Source organism: Lissotriton vulgaris, chromosome 2_1 (genome assembly GCF_964263255.1).
Source record: "Lissotriton vulgaris chromosome 2_1, aLisVul1.2, whole genome shotgun sequence".
NCBI lineage: Eukaryota > Metazoa > Chordata > Amphibia > Caudata > Salamandridae > Lissotriton > Lissotriton vulgaris.
In genome coordinates this window covers 2,108,080,770-2,108,093,064 of record NC_141687.1, presented here as the reverse complement: position 1 = coordinate 2,108,093,064, position 12,295 = coordinate 2,108,080,770, and the positions used below count along the sequence as shown (strand labels likewise).

At 48.7% G+C, this 12,295-nt stretch overlaps 1 protein-coding gene across 11 annotated transcripts in view; it reads right to left on the bottom strand.

Annotated features, from left to right (window-relative positions):
- Positions 1–12,295, bottom strand: part of TCF12 (transcription factor 12) — an 864,399-nt gene that overhangs the window by 290,458 nt on the left and 561,646 nt on the right. For 5 of the 11 annotated variants that reach the window (XM_086958361.1, XM_086958366.1, XM_086958359.1 and 2 more), the window contains exon 9: positions 8,242–8,337. The exons of the other annotated variants lie outside the window; for them this stretch is intronic. In XM_086958361.1, coding sequence (XP_086814487.1) covers positions 8,242–8,337 — 96 coding nt within the window. The remainder of the gene's footprint in view (positions 1–8,241; positions 8,338–12,295) is intronic. 11 annotated transcript variants of the gene reach the window in all.

Below are 12,295 nucleotides of genomic sequence, written 5' to 3'. Positions count from 1 at the left end.
AAAAAAACATTTCGCTGGATCCCCTCCGAAACCAGGAAAACAGTCACCCATGCTCTGGTCACGAGCCGACTGGACTACGGAAACACCCTCTACGCAGGCACTACCGCTAAACTCCAAAAGAAACTCCAACGAATCCAAAACGCCTCAGCCAGAATCATATTAGACATCCCACGCAACTAACACATCTCTGGTCACCTGAAAGACCTCCACTGGCTTCCCGTCAATAAGAGAATCACTTTCCGACTGCTAACCCACGCACACAAATCACTCTACGACATCGGACCAGAATGCCTCAACTCAAGACTGTCCTTCTACACCCCCTCCCGCCAACTACGCTCCTCCAGCCAAGCCCTCGCCACTGTACCTCGCATCAACAAGACCACCATGGGAGGCAGATCCTTCTCTTACCTGGCTGCTAAAACATGGAATTCACTCCCCACTCACCTTCGCCTTACCCAGAACCACCTAGCTTTCAGAAAGCAACTTAAAACGTGGATATTTGACAAGTAAATCCTCCTCCCCCTCATTAGCGCCTTGAGACCCTCTGGGTATGTAGTGCGCTATATAAATTCTCTGACTTGACTTGACTTGACTAGATGATCAAGTGCGTTTCTTCTAAATACACAACCAACTTCGCTTGCTTTACATGAGTTCCTCTCGGATTTGTTACTTCTCCCAGCTCCTGTATCTGAACTATTTTTGTATGCTGGACACTTAGGTTCACTTATGCGTAAAAGAAATTTTTCACAAATAAAGAGTACCCCCTTTTATTCTCGTTATCTGGCTGGGTGAGATGAGCAACTTTTCTGCGGACAGACTAAACTTCCTGTTTTTTCACCTTCTGGAAATTAGATGAGCTCCAGCAACTGATTAAGGTTTAAGCAAATACAAACTTTTAAGGTAATTTAATGCAATTACAAGCTGCTTCTTGTAGAATTCGTCTCATATCAAGTGATTTATTTTCTACTGAAACACGTGAATGTAATGTCCTTACATAATGTTAATTCGTTTTAACCACTACAGTTTTAGTAGCTATGGGAACGGTAGCAAAAGTTGGCACACTTCTCAATTCCAAGCCTTCTCAATTCAAATAACGGACTAACATATCCACACCTCAAATTACTTTCATGTATCACCATACTAATTCTACACTAATCGTTATGGGTTCCAGAGTAAAGTGCTACTCGCTAAAGAAGCGCTTCAAAACCCATCGGGGGTAGCTATATAAATACAAACCCGCCTCCCAGCTTCTCCTCCCTCCCAGCTCCCCTTATAATGGCAGCAGCTGCGCCTAAGGCAAGCCCGTCTGCGCAAGTCTGTGCCTGGACCACGCCCATCGCCAGAACCCCTGGACCCCGCAAACGCCACAACACCAGAATCCACTACGACGCCAGCAGCCTCCACACACTCAACGCCGGCCAAAACCACACCTCCTTCCAGGCCACCCCAAAACGGACTAACGGACCCTTCTCCTGCCACGCCTGCAGCTTCACCTGCAACAGAACCACCAAACCTCCAAGGACTGGACCCAACCACCCCCGCTGCATACTCCTCAACACCCGCTCCGCAGGCAAGCATGCCGTCGAGCTCTGGGATCTGCTCTACACCTCCGCACCAGACATGACCTTCCTGACCGAGACCTGGTGTTACGACTCCTCGGCGCCAGACATTGACATAGCCATCCCGGACGGCTACAAGATCACCTGCAGGGATCACGCCAACGGAACCAGAGGAGGAATAGCCATCATCCACATGTCCACCCTCAAGGTCGCCGCCGACGACACCCTCAACGCCGCCGAACACCTGCACTTCCGGATCCACACCGACCCCAACACCACCCTCAGAGGAACACTCATCTACAGACCCCCCGGACCCTGGGCTCAGATCAGCGACTCCATCGCTGACCTCGCCAGCACCCACGCACTCGCCTCCATGGACTACATCCTCCTCGGGGACATGATTTTTCACCTCGAGAACAACAACGATGCCAACTCCACCACCCTGATCAACAACCTCGGCCTCAGACAACTCGTCACGCACCCACCCACGCTGCCGGCCACATCCTGGACCCCATCTCCACAGGAACCCACGTCGCCTTCAACACTGGACCGACCACCGCTGCATCCATTTCACCTTTGAGAAACCAGCCACGTACCACTGCACCCAACAGCTGCCTTGCCACTGCTGGAGCAAAGTCACCGAAGACCGGCTGATCACCACCCTCGCCCAGAACCCACCCACGACCCCACCAACCCGGACACCGCAGACCGCAACCTCAGACAGTTGATCGACGACTGCGCCAACACCCTCCCCCCGCTCAAGAAACCCTCCAACAACCACGCCAGAAAGAGAGCCACCTTGTTCACCGACGAACTCCAGACCTCCAAACGTGCATGCCAGAAACTGGAGAAAATATGGCGCCACAAACGCATACCGAACAACCACACAGCCCACAAGGACGCCACCCGAAGACATCACCACCTCATCAGACTAGCCAAGAGATCCTCCTTCAAAGACCGCTTGGATAACAACGCACACAACAGCAAAGAGCTCTTCAGCATCATAAAGGAACTCTCAAACCCCAGCGCCAACGACATCCCGCCCTCACAAGAACTGTGCGACTCACTAGCCATCTTCTTCCACCGCAAGATCGCTGACATCCACGACACCACGACCGCCCCGACTACGTCAAGACTCCACCTCCACCTTCCCTGTGAACACCACCAGCGCCATCCGACTGACCTCCTGGTCCAATGTCAACGACGACGAGACACGCAAGGTCATGAACTCCATCCACTCAGGATCTCCGTCAGACCTGTGCCCACACCACGTATTCAACAAAGCAGACGCGGCCATCGCACACCCGAACTACGGAAGGTCATCAATATCTCCTTCGAAACAGCGCCATTCCCGGAAAGCTGGAAACACGCCGAATCAACGCCCTCCTCAAGAAGCCCAAGGTGGACCCCAAGGACCTCAACAACTTCCGACCCATCTCCCTGCGCCCGGTCCCGGCAAAGATCATCGAGAAAATAGTCAACAGACAGTTGGCCTGCCACCTGGAAGACAACAACATCTTGGACCCGTCCCAGTCCGGATTCAGACAAAACCACAGCACCGAGACAGCCCTAATCGCCACCAAAGACAACATCAGGCGCCAACTAAACAACGGCGAAACATCAGCCCTCATCCTCCTGGACCTGTCGGCCTCCTTCGACACGACTGCCATCGCACTCTAAAGACACGCCTCCTAGAGGCCGGAATCCAAAAGAAGGCCCTTGACTGGACCACGTCCTTCCTCTCTGGCAGAACCCAGAGCGTCCGCCTCCCACCCTTCCGATCTGAAGCCACCAAAATCATGTGCGGCGTCCCCCAGGACTCATTCCTCAGCCCGACGCTGTTCAAGATCTACATGGCCCCCCTCGCACAAGTGGCCCGCCATCTCTACCTCAACATCATCTCCTATGCCGACGATACTCAGCTCATCCTCTCCCTCACCAAGGACCCACGCTCCGCCAAAACCAACCTCCACGAGGGATGAAGGCCGTCGCCGACAGGATGAGAAGCAGCAGTCTGAAGCTGAACTCGGACAAGCCTGGGACGACTCTTGGTGGCCGACCCCACTGGGAACTGTACCAACACCCACCGACCATGCACGCAACCTAGGATTCATCCTCTACTCCTCCCTCTCCATGTCTAAACAGGTCAACGCCATCTCCTCCTCCTGCTACAACATCCTCCGCATGCTCCGCAGGATCTACAAGTGGATCCCGACCAAAACAAGAAGAACAGTGACACAGGCCCTCGTCAGCAGCAGACTGAACTACGGCAACGTACTCTACACAAGAATCCCAGCCAAACACCTACGACGACTACAACGCATCCAAAACGCCTCCGCCCGACTGATCGTCAACTTTCCCCGCCACAGCCACATGACCCCCCACCTGAGAGACCTACACTGGCTCCCCATCGACAAGAGGATCACCTTCAAGCTCCTCACCCACGCACTCAAAGCACTCCACAAAGCCGGACCAGCCTACCTGAACAGCAGACTCAGCTTCTACACCCCCACCCGCCAGTTCTACTCCGCCAGCCTCGCCCTTGCCGCTGTCCCCCGCATCCAACGAACGACCTCCGCCGGCAGATCCTTCTCCTGCCTCGCCGCCAAGACCTGGAACACCCTCCCTATCCACATACGGCAGACCCACGACCTACTCGCCTTCAGAAGACTCCTCAATACCTGGCTCTTGGAGCAGTAGCAGCACTCCCCTCCCCTCAGCGCCTTGAGACCCTCACGGGTAAGTAGCATGCTCTACAAGTACTATGATTGATTGACTGATTAATTGATTGATCCACCACTTATAATTGCTTTCATGTTTCACTATACTAATTCAACACTAATCCTCTATGGGTCCTGGAGTAGCGTGCTGTTCGCCGAAAAATCGATTTGACGCCTGGTCAGGGGTAGTAAGCGCTATATAACTGCAATTTCTATACAATCCAATAACAAACTGGCAACTAAAAATAGCAGGGTTGATCTCCAATGACTGGTTCCAGCTAATACCATAGACAACCAGAGAGAAGCCCAAGATGTCTGACTTTTTTTTTGCATATTTATATAGCGCGAACTCAACCCGAAGGTATTGGAGCGCTTTACATTAGCACCGTATTTACATTACACATTCAGGCACAGGGAGATTAAGTGATTTGCCCGGAATCACAGGATGTGGAAGCGACCCGAGGCTCGAACCCTGGTTTCCAGCACCAAAGTCGGCAGTCTAGCTGAGGGACCACATCCTCTCCCCTCCCCAAGACTTCACTTGGAAGCCCCTAAGAGCATTGTAGAGTGAACTCTCGCGAAGGAGCTGATCCTGTCTATGACCTATGCAGCAGAAAAGGAGTCATGGGGGAACCACACACCTCTCTCAAGTAAGTGTAAGTATATATATATATATATATATATATATATATATATATATATATATATATATATATATATATATATATACACATACATACATACATACACACACACACACATTTCCTGGTGACGTGCAGCCCTTTCCATGTGCTTTCTTCCTACTGGATCTTTGCATACCACTCAGAGGCTGTCTTCACAGCTGTAGGTCGGCAAAGCAGCAGTTTGTGACACTAGCAGGTCCATCAACGGCCTGCCGCGACCCAAGAAAGGGTATGAGTAGGACAACCAACTCGTCAACCATGCTACCTTGTCCTTTGGGTCCCCACATACCGCTGGGAAGAGGTGGATCAGTGACTGGTTGACCAACACATTCAAAGCTGTGTTTTCCATTGTTCTGATGTAACAGCTGTAAGTAACCAGATTTGATTTCATAATGCTTTTTTGAAGATTGGCTTCCAAACAGAACCATATGGAACTGTAGATGTATAACTTTGAATAATGTAGATGTTTTTGATAGAGGGGAACTAAACCACACAAAATAAACCAGAGTAAATTTTGAGTTGACGATGAAGTCATAAAACACAATTTACCATAGCTAACTGCCCATTTCGTAGTAAATCAATCAGCATCATCATGAACAATAACTGTCAAAAACCTCGCAATCACCTGCCTTGGGGCACACATATTGCTTAACCTGACATTTATTTATCTGTCACATTGCCATTCCCAGCCATGAAAATTTTACTTTCCATTCGCGCTGATATAGAATGCGATTAAATAAAAATCCAAGCAGGGCTTGGGATTGTGTAGTTTTGAGCTGTTTCTGGGCAGCCTTCAACATCTACACTCTCTAAACCTAAGCCACAGGGTAGCATTAATAGTGACTGACCCCACAAGCAACCGGCCAATCCACATAAACAACCCATTTCCGTTCGCGATATGCACACCATATTTACTTCTTTTTACTGTAACATTTCATTTACATTTCCTTTGACCCTGCTTGCTGATGTATTCGAATTGTGACGTAAAGTGGGGAGGGTATATTGTATACCACAGTACAATGACACATTCTATGCTCCTTTCATAAGATTATCTGTGAGAGGACAACAGCAAACATGGGCCGGGGTATTTCAAGAGTATGGGCCAGGGCTCCAGTCACGGCTGGGCAGTGGGGCCGGCTTAAGACAAAGCCTGGCTCACCTGGTGTGATCAGACGAGTCAATAGTGAATCCTCACCATTCAGCACTGCTTCAAGAAATGTAGCAGAGTCACGTGGTAGTGAGTCCTAATTTAAGACAGACCCTGTGCCAATTACAAAAAAAACGCGTACAGTTAAAAGGTTCCATACTGAAATTTGAACACTTTATTAGAAAAAAAACGCACACAAAAACCACTCATGAGTTATTTTGTTTATTACAAAATTGGAAATGGCTCGTAAAAACTTTAATTGCTTCTCACTTTCAAAATATATTTCTAGTGACAAATATTAGGATATTCTGTAGCGATCTCTAGAACTTCTGTTTTCAAAGGGGAGCATTGAGCTATTTTTTACTCCAGTTACCTGCGACTTGAGTCCTTAGACGATCTGCCCCTCAACCGCTCTACAGAACCCCTCTCTAAACTATTTTAAAATGTTATGAGATGTTGGGGCAGAGATAAGAATTATGCGTGAATAAGAAGAAGTGTGCATAGTTCTCCTCGTAAACAATCATATGGAGTGGAGGTAAAGTTTCAATTGCAAAAACTTACGATTTTTTTTATTTTTGGGAGTAGTAGGAACCATATAAAATAGAACATTAATAAATCATCCATTGTGTGTGTGCATGTACTCTACATTTACTCTTGTAATCACGTTGCTTACTACTAGCCGCTTTTACGTGGTGGGTTGTCGCAAATCACAACAAAGGCAAGGATGATATGATGACTGTTCGCTATGAAGTATTTGATACTTTTTCTAATTGTGTTACACTCGGTAAAAATTGTCCTATCAAGTGAAACAAAAAACATCGAAGGACACCATGCAGCATTTTACCAGGAGCAAGTCACTAATCAAGCAATACCACAGACAGGATAGCTGTAGACATTGGAACCTCATTAAGAACATATGAATATCTGTTTCAGCATCTGCTCATCTGAGCAATCAACAAACCTACAAAAGGATGATCTGTATTATCTTAATGGCCACACCTAGCGTTTCACAAAACTCCCCCCCAAAAAAACATTTAAAGTTACTAAGCTGGATGACAACAACACAAATGAGGTCTTTCAGTCAGACTTACATCCAGCAATTTAGCCAGCACATTGGCTGGAAACAAAAACAAGATATTCATGCCACAGAGAAATTCTTAACCTTCCTATTTCAGAAATATTAAACGAATAGTGAAGCACATAAACAACTACTGTTGATAACTTTACTCTAGATGTCCAAAAGATAAAACACAAAAAAAATATCTAATTGCAAATGTTTTGAAGTTAGGGACCTAGATCATTCAAAAAAATAATCCGGTTTGTAAAACGCATGCTGAGTTTTTAACGCCACCCGAATTCTATAAACACAATTTTTGAGACCCCACCATGTACACATGTACAATTAAATGTTAATAAATACTATGGTTTCATCAAATATGTCTATAGTAGGCTGTCTGCACTCCTCACTCGCCTACGCAGAATACCAATAACAGACGAGGAATCAATTATTTTTGTGATATAAGCTTACGTTTTCATAGTTTAACTAGTTCACTGCAAACACAGGAAAAGGGAGTAAAGGAACGAATATAAGGCATATAAATAATTTGGCCCTCCTATCCATGGTTTCGTCAGTCATAAAATGTATCTTATTTAGAACCCTTTTTCAAGTGTAGCTCAGGACAGTCCGGTGGCACCCATATCGGTTTCATACCAAACATGAGACACCACATCACACTGATACTAAAAAACCAATACATCAAATACAAGCTTCTCATCCTAGCTTTGAGCACCATGGCCAGAAACCTAGGGACAGAACTAGTGTAAGCATCCAGACAGAAAACACTTAATGGGAATAGATGACATGATACTGACAACTACGACACAACCTGAAATTCTGTATGCTGATCATGGCCAACGGACTGGGAAAGCTTTCCCCCTTGAGGGTGATGGCTAAGTCCACAGGACAGAAGAACAGAAAGAAGCATGAGCAGGAGGCTAAACCTTCAAAACAATTGTTGTATACAACTTTATTGCTATTCTTTTATCACCTTCTACTGGCAATATTGAGAACATGAACCAAGTACTTCATTAACATGAAAAGGGTTCGGTTTTCCGATGGTATAGTAACTTACAGTTGTTTCACTAGGGAGAGTCACCACCTCAAGGTCTGAGCAGTCAGCGGCTGGCAAAACTTGCTGGCTTACCACATAGGTCAGACTGGACGAAACCTAGGCAGAGAATATACCCTTCTCATTGTCGGTTATTTAAAATTTTTATACACACATGCAAGCGCACACATACACACACAAATATACACCACAATCTGGGGCGTGGTGATATAGTTTCAACACTATCTACTTCCCTATATGGATGATTCCAGTAAAGCGATTTTCTGAAACAGTCCATTAGACAGTAGGACGACTGGTGAAAGTCGAGCAGAGGTAGTGAGACGATATACTAGTGTGTCAGGTCTTCACATAAGAAAGAAGTGAGACTTGTGGTAGACACTACCACTGATACTTTGGGTGGTTACAGGAAACTTCAGATTTGCACAAAAAACCTTGATGTGGGCATCAGGACGGGGCGATTGTAGGTTGCAAGGCTGTGATTCTCAGATGCAATGTTTCATTGTTTCTGTGAAAATAGTATTTGATAATGGCAATTACCATATTCAACAACTATCAAGTCAGAGTGAAATCAATTTAACGTGAGTAACAACTGAATGATAAAAACACAAATTAATAAGCAACAATGGTGTACCACGCAGTTGTCCACAGTAATCCAAAGAAAATAAACAAGTCATGTTACTTGGAATTTCCATTTGCTTTGCAATATTGCTTTATTAGGACGATTACTGCAACGGGGCGTTTTTACCCTTAAAAGCCCCAATACTTCAACTATTTAATCCACAGAAAATCACCTCATAACTGCAGAAGGCTCTTCGAAAAGGAACATGGAACTGTTTTACTCAGCTTCATTTTGTTCTTTTCCTACCAACAGCTAGAATCCTAAAATAATCAAAAGGTACGCAGGTTTTCTAATTCCGGCTTAATGTGTAGTCGATACAAGCACAAAGGAGTCAAACATTAATTTCCCAGCAAGTGGTGGTGGTGTAAACAACTAAATAGTAATAGAATGTATTCAGGTACTGACTATAAATGAATCATGTCCCATCACGCTAGTTTGGCCTCAAACAGAAACTAGCAAATCTAAAAGGTCTGGGTTGCACTTTGGATCCTGACTAAGTTTTAAGAAAAAGACCAGCTGCACTGAAAACTACTAACGATTGTTTTCTATATGCAATTAAACTATGAGATAAATAATTAAATATGTGCTGACACAGTCTACTTTTGAGATGTAAAACAGTCCCTCATACATTCAAATGCAAACACTCTATAGGGGGCGGAAAGGTATACATCTAATAACATGAATTGAGAGAGTAATACTGGTTATGATGCAACCAAAGCCCACTCTATGTATATTTTAATGAACTGGTAACAAGTCCATCTTCCACTATTAAGTCAGATCAAAGAAAACCGAGAAGGTAGTGGTATTTGAATAAAATATGCTTAATTTAAGAAACAAATAAGAAAATGGATTGGTTTTTTAAAAAGTAATTTAAAAAAAGGTTTGTTGTGCAATTAAGTTAGGGTATAGTTGCTTTTCTGTGAGAGACAGATCATACTTGCCAGTCAAGCAAAGATCTAAATGAGTAAGCATTGGGGTTCTAATGAAATGGGGAGTAATGTCATTCCAAATGCCATGGATGACTACCTTATTCCTGTACATGGGCAAAAAAGGACAATAATTGCAAAAGGATGCACTTTGAGGGTAAAAAGATGCAAATGCATGTTGAATATTTTTCCAAAAGGCAGGTGGGGGCTTTTGCACAGAATTTGCACATGCAATGGAAGGACAGTATAAGTGACAAACTGTATACATGTCTACGTTTACATATTACATTCATGTTTTCTTTAGCTGAACACATTGCACTGAAACGTGCCAAGGAGACTGAACTGTCTAATTCTGGTGATTTTATGATGCTCTTTACAAGTCTTAAGGTTGTACAAGGTGTAAGAGTAGTAGAAAAAATATGTTTACATCTTCCTTATTGCCAACCTGCTCATAAGACTAGCTCTTAAAACTCTAGAGGGCGTGGCCTAGGGCGTCAAGATGGCGGTCCTACTCTAAGAGTGCTCTGGACCCTTCACCCGTCACCCACCCTGCATCCGCTCTAGTCGGCGGACGAAACTCCGAACTCTCCTGGCTGTTGGGCATCCCCTGGGTTCTTTGGGGGTCTCCTGGCGGTCTGCTGGCGCCTCCCCCAACTCGACCCCTCACGGCCGCGAGATCGGCAAGATGGCGGCCCGCAGTAAGCCGACGAGGCGGATTGTCCCCGAGAGCTGCGGCAGGTGCTTCTTAACTGTCCAGTGGACTCTCCGGCCCTGCTGAACGGGCGGGTAACGTGGCATATTACCTCCGCCCTGCCAGACGAGGGATTCTGCCTGGTGCCGCTGCGCCTTTCTGCCTGGACTGGCGGCTGGGAGGAGGAGCCTACCTGAGTCTCGGGGGTTTTCTCCGGCCCCGCCGGGAACCGTAGGAGATGGCTGAGAGGCCCGGGGGCCCTGCGCATAACACCGGCAGTGGCGGGCCCCCGAACCACCTCCCACGGGACACCCCCGCCCTATCACGAACCTGCGGGACCAACCGGGCTGCCGTGCTGCTGAGGCCGCATCATCTGGGCATTTTGCCGGGCCCCCGCCCTGGGCGGTCCCCGGCCTCCTCGCTGGTTGGCCTTCCGGCCCTGCCTGATGACTTGCTGCTACCCGGGGCCGCTGTGAAGTGGAGGACGCTCCTGAAGACGCGGAGCTCCCCTTGGCCCCACCGTGTGCAGGACGCCGGGACTGCGAGGCTTGAGGGCCGGACTGTGTCGCCACCATCGCAGGCCCCATGGGGCACCCCATCTGGGCCCCAGCATCCCGCGTGGGCCCTGATGACATATCTGACCAGCCTCTAAGGGAGACGAATTCTTGGGGGCCCCTGCCGAGCACCCGCCATGATTGGAGCGGAGTGGGACTGATGGAGGTGAGGAGGGGGTCGGGTGGGGGCCCCCTGGGGGTCTCTCCCGCGGACGGCCAACCCGGGCTGGGAGACTGGGCGCCCTGCACCCTCAACACAGCACTGGAGACCTTGCCTGTCCACGGATTGGCTCTCCGTCCCTTGGGGAGCCGGCCCGGGCCCCCCCTGCCTCATTGACCCCCGGGGACCCTGGGCTGCTCAACGCAACATACTCATTGCTGCCTGTCTCCCGAGCCTTTGCCCCTGTATCCGCGCTGCCGCCTGCTTACCACATCTGCCTGCTGCGTGACTGGGGGCCCAGGAACGCCTCACTGGACCACTGCAACCACCCAGGCGCTGATACTGCTGTTCTTTCAGGGCCCGGGCGGCGTGAATGTCGGTGCCGGATGCCTGGCCCGCGCTGCCGGGGTGCTGCTTTGCCCCCTAAACCCGAACTGGGCCCACCACCAACCGGCTCGGCGACAGGGACGCCCGTCTGGGGGTCCCCCACTGGCTCTGTCACCGGAGGCAGGAATAGCTGGCCCCCTCTTGCTTTCCCCGCGGCCCGGCTCCTTGTGCTTCTCCACCCACGCTGAAGTGAGACCCGGAGGTCTGCAATTGGCCGGATACCTGACTCAGTTGAGAGGCCGTACAGCCCGACCCGTCGAACAGAGCCCCTGCAGCTGGGACACTCCTCGCGGACCCACGCCTGCCCGGAGCAACCATGGTCAGGGGGAAGAACTCACAGGCCCCGGTCCCCCCATCCCAGATGCGCATGGACCAATTCGCCAAGTTGAACCACGTCTCCGGGGCTGGGCTTACGCCTCCGTCTGGGGCGGAGGGAGGGGAGCTATCTACAATCCTCCAGGTGATCAGCACCTCCCAGGCGTCGGTGGAGACTAAAATTGGGGAAGTAAGAGTGGATATGGCTCTCATCCAGCAGGACCATAGAAACGCCACAGCGCACATTACCGAAGCAGAGTCCCGTATATCCACGACGGAGGATGACCTGACCACCTTTAAGACCCAAGTGGCCCGCCTTCAGACACTGACGTTGGACCTCCATCACAGGGTGATAGATGCCGAAAACCGGGCCCGCAGGAACAACCTACGTCTCCTGGGATTTCC